This window comes from Phyllostomus hastatus, unplaced genomic scaffold, assembly GCF_019186645.2.
Source record: "Phyllostomus hastatus isolate PE091 unplaced genomic scaffold, TTU_PhHast_1.1 phas_scaffold_78, whole genome shotgun sequence".
Classification (NCBI taxonomy): Eukaryota; Metazoa; Chordata; class Mammalia; order Chiroptera; family Phyllostomidae; genus Phyllostomus; species Phyllostomus hastatus.
In genome coordinates, this window is record NW_025334041.1 from 43486744 (window position 1) to 43504920 (window position 18177).

At 38.4% G+C, this 18177-nt stretch overlaps 1 protein-coding gene across 3 annotated transcripts in view; it reads left to right on the forward strand.

Moving 5' to 3' along the window:
• Window positions 1-18177, forward strand: part of MAGI2 (membrane associated guanylate kinase, WW and PDZ domain containing 2) — a 1385030-nt gene that overhangs the window by 1073054 nt on the left and 293799 nt on the right. For 2 of the 3 annotated variants that reach the window (XM_045827541.1, XM_045827544.1), the window contains 2 exons: window positions 16614-16735; window positions 17081-17206. In XM_045827541.1, coding sequence (XP_045683497.1) covers window positions 16614-16735; window positions 17081-17206 — 248 coding nt within the window. The remainder of the gene's footprint in view (window positions 1-16613; window positions 16736-17080; window positions 17207-18177) is intronic. The other variant, XM_045827543.1, reaches the window with a different exon arrangement.

Genomic DNA, 18177 nt, shown 5'->3' on the forward strand with positions numbered 1-18177 from the left:
GAGCAGCTTTCATGCAAAGCTGCCTCTTCTGGCACAGCCAGAGGAGCAAACCATGTAACTACAGTTAAAATGACAGTGGAGATTGGCAGATGTGATTTTCATGTAAAAGTTTTACAGGGTTTTCATGTGATGTCACACATCTGCTACTATAAAACATTATTGGTATGCAGTTTCAGAAAGTGAAAAACACTGCAAAATATCTTCAATGTGATATTAAATGTAAAAGGAAAACCACGTTCATTTCGTGGTTAACAGTGAATATCCATCATGATGCGGCAAGCTGGAAAGTGGTTAGCTCAATATATCTTAAGAATGTTTCTCTTCGTCATGCCTTTGAGAGATTTTCTAAATTTTCCAAGAAAAAAAACTTCCTAATTTTATAATTTTAAGTCAGCATAACTGTAAGTATCCATAATAGAAAAAAACAGAAATGGATAGCCTTGTAAAAATCTTGCTTGTTCTTAGAGAATTTTTTTCCTGTAATGAAAGTTAATTTTTTTTAATTTTTAAAATTTTCAGTTTTTTCTTCAATCTTCAAAAACTCGCAAACTTTTTTCGATGCTATTTGACAACTATTTAACAAAGACATTTTCCTCAAAATATCTTCTCAAAAATTTTCATAATAGAAGATGCTTAACAGAAGTGGCATTGTTGGTGAAGTTGCTCAGTGTCTTTCTATGCTAAAGTGAGCTCTAAATTCTGTAAACAGTGTTTGATCATTGTCAGTTATCATCACTCAGCATCGGCAGTACAGGCTGCAGTTTCTGTCTGCCAGCCCCTCGGCTTCCCAGCTGTGAGATCTTGAGTTACTGAGAAGGAGCAGGAAGATGAGAGAGAAGGGATACTAGACACCAAGCAGTATTCAAAGTGCCTTTTGTGCGCAGCTCATTTAATGCTCACATAAAAACCTATGAAGTTTGCATTATTATTATCATTTTATAGACAAGGAAACTGAGGTACAGATATTTTTACAAGTACTAAATGAGGGAGATAGAATTAGGACCTAGACAGTCTTATTCCATAGGCAGTGTTTACTACTTAGCTCAGGTGTGTAGTTTGTGCTTTAAATGTCAGTTATTTTTATCTTGTTTGTCCCAATAACATGGATAAGACCTTTTCTTATGGTGTTACTGCTTTTCCAGCTCTTTCGTGATTACAGTAAACCCCCCAAAGGGAACAATTCTAAGAAGAGATATTTGATTTATAAGAAACATTTACTTAACCTCATGTTCAGAGCATGCCATGTTAAATTAAGAATAGTGTTTCTTTAAATTAGTGATAATTCCATGAGCCCAATGCAAATGATAAAACAAGGGCTGCTGAGTGAATTGTTTCCATGGCAACCATAGTGGGGAGGTTTCAGGGTAATTCCTAAGGAAGATATTTTTGTCAAAATTGTCCATAGTACAAGTCATCTAATGTACCTGCAGATTTGTGGTGATACTAGTAGGTACAGTGATGTTTCATGCACTATTTTAACTTGTAACCTGCTTTCACGTCCATAGTCCCGATTGACAATCACTAACAGCAAGGAAGGTCGAAGCTGTCTGATGCCAGATACAGCTGGACAAGATCTTTTGATAGAGTAGCTATGTTTTTATATTAATATAAAATGTTTATACTGTGAAAAGCATTTTCTCATATTTATTGAAAAAGCACAACTCAGTTAACTTCACAGTCAAACAAAAGGAACATACCAAAATCAATATGGGGTACTCTATCTCTAACTGAACTACAATTAGCTCTTTTTTGCTGAATCACTAAACATACATTTTACTTACCTGGTACTTAGTTGACCCAGGCCAATTTCACTTTGTGGCATCATTCGTTGAAAACAAGCAATCAGGTTTCATAAGTGAGGGACCTCTGAGCTCCACACAGATGCTCTTTATACTACATTCACATTCTGACAGTCTGTAATTGTAAGAAGTCTTCTGATTCCAAGTAAAGAATGTGTCAGGGACCCAGAAGTTTAAATTGGTTTAATTTCAGGTGGACTTTTATAAATAAAAATGAAGTATTCACCTTGATATTAGAGTTACATATAAATGTTTTTAAAAAACTACTTTTTACAATTTTACTTAATCATTTTCTTTGTCTTGAAATCACTAACAAAAGGTGGAAATTGTCTCTAAGCATCAACTTTTTTTTGTCTCCAGCATCAACTTTTTTGTCTACGGTCTTCAGCATCAACTTTTTTGAGAATAAATTTGTGTGAAAAGATGAATGTAACATAAACACTGACATTTTCGGTTTGTTTGTCTTTAAGCATATTTTATGAACCTACAAATTAAATCAGACTCTTTTTTAGGCACTTGGGAGAGGTTACACACAGGCAAGCCACACACCGTATAGCACAGTGTGGGGGAACTTAGTGGTAGAGACAGCAATGGGAAGGGCGCAGTGCCTAAGTCCCTCATCGACAGAAGAGAAAGCAGTGCTGGTCTGAATTGGAAGCACCATGCTGTGTGTCCCAAAGTAGGGCCATGCTCCATCCTTCTTCTTTACAGGGCCATGCAAACTTGAAACGGCCTTGTGAAGGCAGGGAGGTCATCTGCACTCAGGGAACTGTTGCTTAAGGTGATTGCAGACAACCTTCTGAGCTGGATGTGACCTGCGTGGGGAGCATCGTTCCCACACTGTGAGGACCTAGATAGAGCCCTGTGGGAAGTGCTGCCCCTCCTGCTGGAGGAGGGGCCCCCCATCCCATGCAGCCCATTGCTAGGCAAACAAGAGAAAACTGTCACCATCTCTCACTGGACAATTCTGTTTGCCTCTTGCCAAGACTATGATATATCAAGCAGATTATTGTTATTATTCCATAATTTATGAGACAGTTTGTATATCTTATTCATTCTCCTTCTGAATTAAACATGCCATGTTTCTTGTGGGTGAACTATACAGATCGTCTCATGTTACCAATCAGTATCATCACTTGCTTTGGAGTGATAGTGTAGACTGAGACTAAGTTCTAAAATTAGCACCTAAAATAGAAATTGCTTAAAGTCAAAGTTATCCTAACAATCCCTTAGATCACAGGCAGCAAACGCAGGGCCCACTGGCAGAATCCAGCCTTCCACCTTGTTTTATCCCACTCAGCGGCACTGCCGAGCTCTTGCTTAACTGTTAAGGAGTAATTACATTTATACAGTCCTAAAATTACATTTGGCCCTTTGAAGGCAACCGCTGATGTGGCCCCCGGTGAAAATGAGTTTGATACCCCTGCCTTAGATCGTTGGAACTAGCACACTGAAAAAACACAGCCATTTATTTTCTCTTGTTGAAAAAAAAATTATTTCTGGAATTCAAGTACTCGCCAAGAATTTAGGGGTTTTTTATCATTAATAGATACATAATTGGAATCACATTCTGCTCAGAGACATGCTGATCCTGTCAGAGGAAGATGGGAACTTAAACTGAAGAGGCAGTAGATTGGTGTCATTCTCTGGGCAGCCTATGATTAAATAAAACAGAGGGAGGTCTCCTGTACTAGGTAAGATGTAATTCCCTCTCCTCCACATGAGAACTACAGTTTCATCTCTTTTTTAGTATGCAGGTAATGTTTTTCAGAATTCCTTTCATGTCATAGTACATGATGTTAATTTGTAGTTTGTCAAAGTTTGCATCCGTTATTTTGAATTTACAGGTTAGTACAAAATTACACTTAACCTCTCTGGCTTTCTCAAGGAACATCCACTGAACTTGTGTCAAGAAGAATGTACTTGGCCATTTTCTTCTACTAAGCCTTGTTACTTTCTCATTATGATACTGATCAAAGAATACTTAAAATTTAAAAGCATTTTCTTTTAATTTCTACTTGTTATTTGGCTAAACAATAACAGATGGGGTGAGCAAAAGTAGCTTTATAGTTGTGAGTATGTAAAACAGAGTTTATTCTTGTATTCTTATTAATTATTTTATTATTGTATTATTATTGTATTGTCTTAACTACAAATCTACTTTTGCCCACCTCTGTACATTGCCACTCTTTTATTTTGTTTTAATGATCTCAACAATATCATCGTACACATGTTATGGGGATAAGGCTCCCAAAAAGGGTGGATCATTATAATGGAATGTCCTTACAGAGATATGGAAAAACATAAAAATGTATTTAATATGTACAGACATGAGACTCATGTTAACATCATCAGTGAAAGGGCAGAAAAATAAAGGCAAGCTCATAAACAAAAGGCCAGTATAAGAACTACTGTATTTTTCACCATTATCACAGATGAATATATTTGAAAGGATATAGTTTACCCACTTTTTCTATTGCATAATACAGAGTGACATGGTTAAACATTATTTATTACTAGTATTTAACAGATGACTTTATTTTAAATGGATGAAGTTGTATTACGATAGACTCAGCTAGCTGTATAATAAAAATGGATGAATCACAAAAACTTTTATTATCAAATTTCACATTTAATTTCAATCTAAATAAGTAAGATGAACTTTAAAAGTCAAGAAAAAAAATATCTTGCTCTGTGGCTGAGAAGGTTGATCTACTACAGACAAAACCAGCAAATTTAGTTTTGTACTAGTTTAGTCTAGAAGAAACTCACCATTAGAAGTTTGCTTTCTAAAAGCTTATTGAGCACCACTTGTTGGTGCTCATGTCATCATGTAAAGATCTCAGTTTCAATGTCCATTAAGCACAACATGCATATGTGGAGGATGACTGAGCCCCCACACTCTGCTCTTACATCACTTTCTGCAGTTTTAATTAGGCATCAAAAAGCACAATAATATGGATAGATAGAATGATGCATTCAATCTAATAGATGAATGATAGGAATAATTGTCTTTTATTTCCTGTAATAGTACTTAGTAATTTAGTTTGCAGCGTCGACTTAATATGTAAATGTTTAGTAACTATTAGTCAACCCAAAAAAGTAATAGCTACCATCTATTAAGCACTTGGTATGTAGTAGGCATTTTACATAACTCATTTCATCATCACCACAATGCTTTACATTAGATACTATTATACCTGTTTTATAGCCAGAGAAACTTAAACTTAGAGAAGTTGGGCCATCAAGCTGGCTTGTAGGAGGAAGCAAGAGAGTTGCAGCCAGGATAGGGGTTAAGAGACTTCGTGCTGTCCATAAGTAAATTACAGTTGACTCCCAGACTCTAAATATAAAAAATAATGTTAAAATCAGCTTGAATTTATACAATGCTTTAGTTTGAACACTTTCACATATTATATCTGCATACTCTTCCAAACAGCCCTCTGAGGTGAGTAAGATATTTATAGATGAAGCACTTGCTTCAGAGATATTGGGAGAATTTCACAAAGGCAGTGTGTAGTAGACTCTTCAAATGCAGTCGAAACCCTAGTGCTGGTTTGGTTTAAAAACGGAAGGGTCATGGTAAGTAGCTTTCATTTTGGTGACACCCAAGCGGTACTTGGGAGGTTGAGGATGCCAGAGAGAGCAGGTGGCTCCCCTCACCTCTGTTATTCCCCATGATCCAATCTGCCACTTACAGGTGACTTTTCTTTGAGTGTCAGGGGGAAAGTTTCCACCAGCACTTGAAGTTCTTCTGTGTTACCATATAGGGAATTTCTTGCTAAGTAAGCTCTATGTTTTCACTTCTTATTGTATCACCAGCCCTCAGCAGGACCTAGTACATCTTTTTCAAAGTTTGAGACAAGACATGCATAGTTGTATGCTTGACTATCTCCATTCTTACTCACATAGAACTGGAAACATGTTCATAAGTATTAGTGCAGAATCATCTTATCATTATCATAATTACCAAAGGCATGGCCCAGGTTTAACTTCCAGAGTTGGCAATGGCAGAATACAAGAAAATTAGAGTTAGGACTAGCCCTTAGGGAAGCTGAAAGGCAACCCTTGGAGGAGACCCTTCTGGCTTGAAAACCATGTTACCGTAAGCCAGGTCTCCTGGCTAGTCATTCATATTCTCATTACCATTTTATCTCTCAATTTACTCAAAATGCAAAACATACCCACACACATGTTTTCTTGTGAAACATTGTCAGTTTCTTTTTCTATATACATAATCATTGGGTTCTTTTTAAAAATTCTTTAATAGTCAACACAATGTGCTATATTTTCACATTTTTTGTCTTCAGAAAATCAACAGGTAATTTACAATGATGTGAAAGTTTCCAGTTTTCCAATGAACACTGATAAAAAAGAAAATGAGAATCACCTGTCCCAAGTACAGTGTATGACAAATTACCAAACATATCTCATGCCTGCATGCATATAAGTAAAATCGCTTGAATAGTAAGTGTATATTTGTGTCAGACCACATCAAAGTTGCTGGATTTGGCACTACAACGAGTGGCATTTGATTCATGCACCTGCCCCTTATTGCGAGATCTACAGAAAATCGTTTATCCTCTCTGAGGAGCAGACCAATTAAAAGCATGAAACCTGTTTAGCTGAGGAACATAGTACTTTCTTGATGAATATTGGTTTCTATCCCTACCATTCACAATTCTCCTTTTATTCTCTCTTTTATTTACAAGGGCAACATTCATTCTTCAAATGAATGTTTACTTCTTTCTACAAATTATAAATCCATTAAATAGAACTTAAGTCTGGACAAAAAACATGTAGCTTGCCAAATGGTGCATTCTTCTGAAATACACAACACTGCACCTTACATCTTCTTCATGTAGAGATTTAGAATGAAAAAATATAAAGTCAGCCAATGGGAGGGCCTAAATTAACCAATCTTACATGTATGTTATGGAAAGGAACAAAAAAGTTATGTGAAAACATGCACCCTCCCCCAATTACAGTTAAATGAAACTATCGTCTAGACCAGCAACTTTCAACTTTTTTTCATGACACACATGAACTAATTACTGAAATTCTGCAGCACACCAAAAAACATTGTTTTTTGCCAATCTGACAAATAAATAGGTACAATTTTGATTCACTCACACTGGACAGCTATTGTTGTGCTGGATGTTGTCATTTTTTATTTGACAATCTAAGGGAAAAGAGGTCAGTGCCCCTAACTAAATAGTCAGGTGTTGAATATTTTAAAAATTCTTACAGCACACCAGTTGAGAATCGCTGACCTAGTCAGTAACTTTGCTTTTTCAGCAATAGCATAATTTTAGACATAGTGGGTTAATTATATAAAGTTCTTCAATAATACTTCTTCCTCAAAAAGCAATCTATTAAAAACAACAATGAAGTGCCCTGGCCAGGTGGCTCCATTGGTTGGAGCATTGTCTCATACACCAAAAATGTTACAGGTTTGATTCCCAGTCTGGGCATATACCTAGGTTGTGTGTTCAATACCCACAGGGCACATAGGAGAGGCAACTGATCAATGTTTCTCACATCTCTCTCTCTCTCTCTCTCAAATCAATAAAAACATATCCTCAGGTAAGGGGTGAATGAATGAATACAACAATGAAGTAACTTATTACCACCTATCTTTGCTCTTGGTTCTGCTGAACCTTTGTACTCCATCCCCACTACTTCTTTTTTTCCATGACTTTCTTGCCTGGGTCTTTATCTTTTTAAAATGAGAGCCTCCTGCTCACACTCAGGCCCCCTGGCTATGTATTAGTTGTAAGGTATTGAAAGGTTGTGTGTGGATTCTACGTATCCAGACAATAGAAGCTTTTCTCTTTATGACTCATCTAAAGTTTTTTTTTAATTTTGGTTTTCTAATGTCTCCTACATTGCTTTTTAGCATATAAAAGGAATAGCTAAGTATTTGATTTCCTCATGGTCTAATCAGTAATAAAGACACAGTAGTCAAGAATAATACTTTAAAAAATATTCTTCTCACTCTGATTATTGGACTTGGAAACCTGGGGAGTTTGGGTATTATACAGAATTGTAATTATTTTCATGTCCCTTTGACTCAGAATCTGCGACAGGCTCATCCATCTCCCTTCATTAGCACTCTTCCCCTGACTCCCTCCTTCCTGGATAATCCCTGATATCGGTGAGCTTGTACTCATGATTCCCCCCTGTCTGAGTGTCCTTGGTAATTCTTTGATTATCTTTGGAGTCAGGCCCCAAAGTATTCCCACCTCCATGACTGTGTAGTTCTGTCCTTACATATGAGTGATGCGTATGCACAAGTATATAATATTTCATCATATTTTTGGAGTTCCATGAACTTAGGCTCACATTTTAACCACTCAAAATAATTTATTAAGAAACAGCAATCCAGTTAACACAGAATGTAGTACAGGTCAGACTATTCTCACCCCTCCCAGCACACTGTAATGTCTAGTTCCCTGGAAAATGTGATACCTTAATAGTCCTAAAGCACCTCTTATTCAGCCTCATAGTCCCGAGTAAAAGTAACAGTACATTATACAGAGCTGGTAACTGATGCTGAAATGACTGAGAGTTCTAGGGAGCACCATAACTTTCCTTCACGCTTGATATGGTGAAACTCATCCTTATAATCAGGAACAGGGCATATCCTCCCGGATGCAGACTTTCAAAACTATGGTTGTCCTTTAGACTAAACTCTTAATGGAAGTAGGGAGACTTTGAAACATGATAAGACCTCACACCATGATTTAGAAGTATCCTCCCAGTCTTGTAGGTTTCCTCCTCCCCATCCCCCTGCCGCCTCCTCCTCCCACCACACCGCCCACAGGCAGTCACATGTGTGTGTGTATTCACAAGCCCTGTACTCTGGCTAAGCAGAACCCAATGTTCCTGAGCACCTTAGTGTCCACTACTGTCTTCCTGAAATAGCTCTACTCTACCTGCCAACATATATCCATCCTTCTAGAATCTGCTCAAGTGTCAATTCATCTGTGAGGCTTTCCCCAAATCATCAGACTGAGTTGTCTTTTCTTTCTTTGAGTATCCACTTTGTGCAGATAAATTTAGGAACTTTTTGCCCTGTGTTATATTTTTCTGACCACTTGTAGAGTGACCAGTTCATTCTAGTTTCCCCAGGACTGTCCAGGTTTTAAAAGTGAAAGTTCTACACCCTAGGAAACCCTTTGGTCCCAGGCTAACTGATGTCGTTGGTCACCCACCCTAAGACCCAACTTGTGCCTCCCCGTTCCAGTATGGGCCCATTTGGTGAAGAGGTTGCATTATATTCAGCTTTGTGTTCCCAGTGCCTAGCACACTGATGAACTAATAAATTTGTATTTGAGACTTAAAAGACTTAAACCACTTAGTCGAGGTTGGCAAATACCAGTGGAAGAACATTATTAGCCTTGTCTCTCAGTACAGAAAGATCTTGAAATAGTGGAGTCTTTTAGTTTCCTTCTAGACAAGCTCTATCCTACTTCTAAGTTGATAACTCACTATTTTTGCTCAATCTAGCAGAAGCAAAAGGTTAGCAATATCTTTGATAACAACAGCCTCTTCCTGTACCCAGCAATAAAATTTAGGAGAGACATTTTATGAGAAAAAGAAGGGATGGATAGAAACAAACATTTTTAAGAGCATGCTCTGAAATTTTTTTAGATGGGTCTATGTATGTTACAGGTCCTGGGGCATTCATGAAATGATTAACAGTGCACACTGCCATTTCTGCTGGGAGAAAAAATATCAGGTTTTCTATGTAATTAGTAAATAGTAATGGCTAAGTGATGAATCCTCCTTATATGTAAGATACACATAAAATATATACTAAAGGTTAATAATGTCTTAACTAAATAACTTAGGACTATCACTAGGGGAGGGATAGGGAGAGAGCTCATTTATCTGAAAATATAACCACACTTAGAGTTCAGTTTCATGGGGAGTGGAGGACAGACTTCTTAGCTGTGAGAGTCTCAGCTCCATGTGGATGCCCTTCTCAGCCAGCTGTGGGTCCACCTCCTGCCTCAACACTGTATCCCCAGAGCAGACACCCTCCTGTTCAAGAAGAGTGGAGAAAATAGCACATGAATGATTCAACCTTCCCACCCACATTTCCCTGAGGTATAGTTGGGAACAATGAATGGACATTTATAGAAAGAAAAATTATCGCTTAACTGGTAGAATTGGGAAGGCATCTTTCAAGAGGCAGGATTCAATTATTCTGTTTTTAAATGTTCCAAGTAAAATAGATTCAATCTTCCATGTATGCAAAATTTGCATTTTAAAATAAAGTACATTTAAAATGTTAGTCATTAGTGCTTTTTAAAATTAGCTTTTCAAAGCACTGTGAGGTATACATTGTATTTTGTAAACTTTATTTTATGATTCTTTTTGTTCCTGTTTTGTCTCCCTCATTAGACTGCATGTCTGGCTCATCTTTGCCCTTCCCTGAGTTCCCCCACACTGTGCCCACCCAAGAGTACTTGAGAAACAACCGTCTGATGAATTCTGACAACATCTCTTGTATACGTCACTCAGGCACTGGTCATAAGTGATTTACTCATTTTAATTCATATAATACGTACAACTTTATGAGACAGATGTCACTTTTATCCCAAATTTGCTATGAAAAAATTCTGAAATACAGAGAAAGTAAATGATGTGTCCAAGGTCACACACCTGTGATATAGTGGAGGTTGGATGTAGGCACCACCAATGTGACTGCAGTAACCAAGCTCTTAATTCCTGCCCCGCCTTCTGTGAAGAGGTTTGGCCCCAGAAAAGCCCCATAGGGTTATTAGCCTCTCTAAGTTTCTGAAGAATGAGTAGTTTTTATTCCACTTATCCAAACTTGATAGTAGAGAGCACGTTATGGAAAGTTTTTAAGCCTTATATTAAAACAAATAAAATATAGACAGGGAAGGTGTGATGTATGTGTTTGGCTGCTGGTGTAGCTATAGTCCTTAGGTTCAGATATGAGGAGGTAATATGCAGACTTTCCTGACCACCCAGCAGTGTGGGCATCAGAAGTGGGGCCAAAGAAAACCTAGGGTATTCCTAGCAACCAGGAAATTCACACTGCCAAAAGTCCATTCAGGAATTATTCTGGAGAGAGAGAGAGAAGAAAAAGAGAGGGAAAGAGAGAAGAGGAAGGAAGGAAGGAAGGAAGGAAGGAAGGAAGGAAGGAAGGAAGGAAGGAAGGCGAAGTAAAATAGATTTAGGGGAGCTCCCAAAAGAACAAGTTGGCATAGAAAAGATGACCTACTGAGCTGCAACCCCAAACCCCAAGCCAATCTCCAACAACCAGCGCTGAGCGGCAGCCTCCTTGCTGCTGCCATATTTGTCCCTAACATAATGCTTCTTCATATAAGTGAATTTCTACTCTTATGCAAGATAGCAGCTTCTAGTTATCAGCTCCTCACATCCAAATCTTTCATCACCAAAGTGGAATAACTTTTTCACGTATCACTAGAACATCTTGAAAGATTCTGTTTTGAAGGATTAAGGGATCTTTACCCTAATTCAAATTGGTTAAATCACATAAGCTGGTCCTAAGCTTCACACAAAGTTCTGACTGTCACAGCATATATTTCATGACAGAGTTACACCAGAAAACAGTGTGATCTATCACCTTTTATTCATACCTGCTTCCATCTGTGCATTTATTCAACATGTATGTATTGAGCACTGGTTACCTCATGCCTTGAAGAAATTAGTAGAATCTCTTTGACCACCTTAGAAATATCTTACTTGTGGTACAATCTGCCCTTGAATGTTGCTCTCTTCTCTCTCTCATGCTGACCCAGAGATCTATTTCTAAACTGTCAACTAAAGTCAAGAAGGTGGCCAGTGGGCATAAAGGTATCATTCTTGACTATGCGCTAAAAGTGCCTTTCTTCAAAATCCCAGGAACAGTCTAGAATACGGAGGGAACACTGGAGTGTGAGGGTCAGATGATGGCATTCATAACCCTCAGCCAACCTGTCCTGTGTGTACTGATGGGCCCAGGATGTATGTCTGTCCTCCTGTGTCTCCCATTCCCCCCTCCCACAGTGAGGGTGGTAGCAGTCAAACAGGACATGGACCTGGGATTGCCTTTGGCACCTTAGTCAATCAGCTACGAATATTTCCTTCACTCTGTGCATTTCTGAAACTTCTGATGGCACAAGCCCTCTTTTCTGAAGCAAAATAGTGTTTTCTAGTATTCCCTAAGGCTGCATACAGAAAAAGAGACTTCCACATCAATCTTATTAGGATAGAAACTCCTTAGTCGACTACCTTTTCACACTTTCTCAACTTCTAACTCAGGGGATTCCAACCCTAGCTGCACATTAGAGTTACCTGAGAAGCTTTTTTAAAAATGCCAGTGCCTGTACTCCATTTGCAGGTAGATTATGGCTCAGCTGACTTAGGGTGGGCCTGAGTCTTCTCTGATTTTGTTTTTGTGGGTTTTTTTAAGCTTCTCAGTTTCATCCTGAACTACAAAGTACTCCCACATACAGCATGTTCAAGGATGGAATCTCATCCTTGAATATTCTGATCCCTTTGCCATTATAACATGGATGTATCAGTAGTTTTTCCTTTTAGCAAAGGGAAAACAGTGTTGTAGAATATACCCACATGTCTCTTACCCCCTTAGCCCTTAATACCTAAAGATTCTTTTAATAAAATGTGATAATAAACTAGGTGTGATGAAACAGTTATGCCCTGGCTGGATTGCTCAGTTGGTTGAAATATTGTCGCTTGTACCAAAAGATTGCAGGTTCGATTCCCAGTCAGGGCACATACTGGAGGCAACTGATGGATGTTTCTCTCTCAAACAGATGTTTCTCTCTCTCCCTTCCCCTTCTCCTCCCTTCCCTAAAATCAATAAGTATATTTCTGGGTGAGGATTAAAAATAATAGTAGTAAATAATAACAAAAATTTTTTAATTAAAAAAAAGTTAAGAACTCTTGGTAGCTTCCCAGCTTCCCATTCTTTGTGGAAGCTGTATGAAATAGCCCATGATTATCTCACAGAGCCTAAACAAGGGGGAGGATGTTGACATTTGTCACTCACATCCTTTGACACATTGAAAACTCTCCAAATCCTTGCTAAAGAGACCGAAACTATTCATTTTGGAAGCACAAAGAAGACAAGACTTTCCTATTCAGCTACAATTACACGTCTTTGTGGTAGGTTGTTTAAAGCTTTGGAGCATTTTAAGTTTTTAAATGAATGACTTCATTTGTGACAATGTAAATGTTCTACAGCAATTAGCTCAGGTTACTAAAGCCACAACCACTATTTGTGGGGTAACAAAGCATGCCAGACTAGTTCATAGATATTTTCATTCTCTGTTAAGTTTAAAAGGTCATTTTGATGGTGAATGGAATATTTTCAGCATTGTGTCCATAAAGCAGGTGGCTACATGTTGACTTTTCTAAGGAAATAATCATGTGCAGGTAGCAAGTTGGTGGAACCCCACAGTATATGTAAATGTACCCCAGAAAGTGTTTGTAATGTGTTTCCTAAGGATAAATTTATGCATATGGTGAAGAATGATCTAGCAAAAAGAAATAGAACAGATAGGAAATGGGGAGCTGATACTTTGGTACACTCCAAAGTTGTTTCTTGGTTTCTCCAAATTACTACCATATATTTATAAACAAAAGTCTTAAACACACACACAGTCATCATTTAGTTATTTAACAAAATCTATTGCTTTTCACTCTGTCTGAGGCTTAATTCACAAAGTTGGAACCTGTACACGGCTGTATACATTCTAAAGAAGCAAATAAAAATGTGGCAAAGTTACTATTGCTGTTTGAATTCCTTGTTGTGAAATTATCATTTAGGATGTTGTATACCGTATCAGAGAAACCTCATTGTCAAAGACCTGGAAAGAATGATCACAGACTCAGTAACAGGAATACTATGCGCTTCTGAACAACTGTCTTGGGTTTATCTTAAATACTCTGAAGAATATAAATGGTTCTCTCTCTCTCTCATTGAATTAGCAGCTAGAAAGTTCAAAGCTAATTTGCAACGTAACTCCAGTAAACAAGTAGAACTCTGTATTATCAATTTTGTCTATTGATCTTCCACTCAGATTCAACTGACTTCACCCTGATTTTATTTACTTTTCATTGTTGCTGTTCTTTTAAAGTGATTCAAACCCTCTTAATGATGAGGCAGGATATAAAAAAGGTAAATAAGCTGAGAGCCAGGGGGAAGACCGTAAAGCAGGCTGGGAGTGTTGTTGGCAGAGGCTAGGAAAGGAACTATGGGCCAGGTGGGGAAAGCATTGTGATGGTAATTATAATAACAGCTGCAGCAGTGATTAACAACAGTAATAAAGAATCAGTAATACCTTGAGGAATAAAGAATGACTACACTTTACAATTGTGGGGTCCTCCTATGTATGTGTGCTTGCAAACATTATGTCTCTTCACAGCAACCCCAGGAAGTACAATAGTTATCAATGTCCCCAGTTTATGGATGGAGATACTGATGCTTAGAGATTTTAGTAATTTTCCCAAGATGCCACCTCAAACCCAAGCCGTCTTGCTTCAAGCACTGCACCACTGATAGCCTGAAACTCCCTTGACAAGATACGAGGCTTGATAGGGTGCTGCCGATGAAAGTAGCTCCAAGTATGCCCAAAGTATAGGGTGCCTGTGGTGAGGCAGCTAGAGGTGAAGCTACAGAGCTAAGTAAGGGCGAAGTCGGGAATAATATTTCTTTAGGTAATAGAAAGATATTTAAGATGTTAGTAAGGGAAAGTGGAGACCAGGGAAGAGAGGCTTTAAACTCTGACCCTTCTGAAATAGAGTGGCATTTTCTGAGTTTATGCAGCAAAGAAGCTTTGAAAGCTCATATGCCATAGTTCAGCACACACCTCAGATCATGATGGCTCTTCAGTGAGCAAAAGCATTACAGTATCATTTACTTCCAATGGAAAATTAGTTTACATGAGCAGGATTTACATTGACCCCTGTACCTGTGAGTCCCAATATCAAAGAGCATTGTCAGGAAGCCCTATCCTAAACAGCACCATAGTCTCTACCAGAGGATACATTAGAGAAAGGCCCTACTGCCATTCAAGTTCCCCCGCCCCCTACCAAAGCCTTTGGTACAGACTCACAGTGATTACAGTGATGGTGATGACATGGTGGTGATGGCTGTGGCCATGATGATAACTGCTGCTGCTAGTTATTGAGTATTTCTCTGCTTGAAACCCTGCACCAATATTCATTATTTCATTGAATCCTCACAACCTCCCCAGGAGGAAGGGAATATTATGCTCATATTAGAAATGAAGACACTAAGGTTCAGGTTTAATAACTTGCCCAAGGTCACACAACTAATCAAGTGGTAGAGCTGGATATTGAATCCAGGACTAATTGACTCTAGAGCCTGTGGCGCAGGAAGCCAGCCCCTCCCCTGTCCCCCATGAGGAAGTAATTAGATACTGCAATTGTCCTATCTTGTTTCTGACAACTGCTTTTCTCTCTCACCAGGAATTATATGATGTATATTAATGTAAAATTGATTGTTGAGATTTTGCTTCTTTAACCTCCCTTGCTTTCTGATATGTAGTTCTAGAAGACACAAAATAAGAGGATGTGTGTGACTCTAATGCATGTCTAATGTGTGCTGTATGCACATTAAATATGTGCACACTTGCCATTGTGAAAACATACATTAAAAAGAGGAGGGATGTAGGTGGAAGATGCATTGTAGAGATAGACATGATCAAATCCCAGCCCTTTCACTTACCGGGCATGTGATTCACAGCAAGTCATTCAGCCTCCAGTGTGTAAGTCCCACCGCCTTGAAATGGAACAATTGGAATTTCAAGACTTTTGCCATTAGGCTTAACTCTAAGGAAAGTTACATGTGGTAGCTGGCATAGAGTTAAATACTCAGAATTGTTCATTCCTCTTCTAACCCCTCTCTCTTCTTCATGCTTTCAGTCCATAATTCTATTTCTGCAAAGGGCCAAAATCAATGTATATGCCAGACTTTTTGTGGTGCATTCATATCCTAGAGAACAGCCTACATGGCACTGCTGCTAGGTGAGATCATTGGTTTCTACCCCTTCTGTGAACAGGGAACTCTAAATTTCATAGAAGAATTCATTATACTCTCAAAATACCAGAGGGTGTGCTTATACTATAAGCCCCTAGTTTAGCTGATTCACATTTGCTTCCAGCCACTTTGTGTCTAATATCTATGAGTTTATCATCTCACTATATAGAAAGTAAATTCTCTACTTGTGGTTGATCTCAGCATTGATCATCCTACAGGTATTCTGCAATATCCACAGCATCCCTGGGAGTCTTCCTCCTATATCCCAGCCCTCCACTCCAGACCTGTCTGACTCTAAACAGTGTGGACTTGAGTTGCTTTAAGTGTAAAGTAATCAGTGAATTTACCTCACACTAGGGGCTTTGCAAAGCTTAGATGATACTCTTCTATTCAACACCATTTGGTATAAATTTTATTTGTTGACCATTTATTCTAATGCACCACATTCATCTCAGACTAACACAGTAGGACCAGAAAACAAATGCACATTCTAGTTCTTCTGACTGAATTGTACATAATTTAAATATAACGACATATGACAGAGCCACTGAGAACTCTGCTCTTGTCACAAAATGTGTGTTGTACACGGGCCAGCCCCAGCAGAGGCCTGACTTCCTGCCTGGTGGGGCACTTGACTATAATCACATTAGGCATCTCTTAATCACCTGCTCTCTGTAGAGCTATACATATGTTCTCTTAAATGACTTTGCCCCACTGTTATCCTAATTTGAACTTTTGTTTTTCAGCCACATAAATAGAAGAACTCAGTTTGAAAACCCTGTTCTGGAAGCAAAAAGGAAGCTACAGCAGCATAACATGCCCCACACGGAACTTGGAGCCAAGCCGCTGCAGGCCCCAGGTTTCCGAGGTTGGTACCCATCACCAAGCGGTGTTTCAGAGGGGAAAATTGTCCATCCAATGGCTGGCTCTTCCAACATACATGCCTTTAGCTCGGACTGTTTGAAATAATTGATCTGCTTTCCCCAAGCCCCTCTATTAGCTGTGGCTGGGTGTTTGCTATTTCTAAACGAATGCATTTAGCAACCACTGATTAAGGTAAAGCCTCAGGCACTACGTTACAGAAATTTACAGCACGTAGCCAGGTGGAGATTAATGGGTTTTGACAATGGTACTTTATAAACTGCAGAGATATATGAGTTTGTCTTCAAAGACCAAGCACCAGAATGAGGCTTGTTCTCCTTTGTGACACTAGACAGCTCCTCGTCAACATTACCTAGGCCCAAATCCTTCTGCCCCCTCGCTGTCCCGTGGAGGTCGCACAGCGTGAGTGACTTGTCCTATTATCCACGCAACCACGCCTGGAGGCCCTGGCCCATCGGTATGTCCGAGGCTGCTTGCTGCACCTGACTACACCTTGGAGCCACGCAATGGGATGAGATGCTGCACAAACTTTACATGTCCTCGTGGGCTCTTACTCATCATGAAAGCAAGGAGGCTTTTGTAGCTGGGAGGCCTAGATTTGCCTGCTGATGACCTTCACCCCTTGCACTACAGCACAATCACAGTGAATGTAAAGGTCTAGTGTTGAAATTCTCTGCAATTATAAATCTTACTTTCATAAAGGAAACCTAGGTGACAAGATTATGTATGTTTTTTATTTTTATTTTAAAGAAGCTTTCTCTATTTTTAACAAAGATATATATGATATGTAAATAGACAGTTAATTTGAATATAATAGCTCATTATTTTATAGTTTGTCTATTACATATCACCAAAAAGGTAACAACAGAAAGAGTGTCATACAAAATACTTAACTAAGTTACAATGTACAGGTTCAAATATCAAATCATATCAACCAAACTGAACAATTAAAAATATATATATTTGACTATGATAGCATTTAAAATACATGAATTCTGCTTCCCAGTACAACTATTATTTTTAAAGCATTTAAAAATGCTTAAAATCATAGCTGCAAAAGCATCTTATATAATTAATAAATTAATGGTCAAACCTATATGAGTGGATTCAAGTTCTGTTTAGATTAATTAGGTATATGATTTGGATGTGTCAATGTATTGTTACAAAATGTGCTACCTTTACATTCATAATTATAGCTAGAAATATTGGCTTGCCTTTGCTCACATTTTAGAGTATACTAAAACACTGTCAGTTCAATAGAAATTGATTTATCTGGTTATCTGTATAGTATCTCACAATACAAACAAAAGTTAACTCAGTCCCAGATCCAGATGCTCTTTCTAAACAATTCAGACATGTGAACTGGTGGCGACATTCCATTGCCTCTATTATCTTTAAAACAAAATAGCCCCTTTTGGTTTCCTAGTC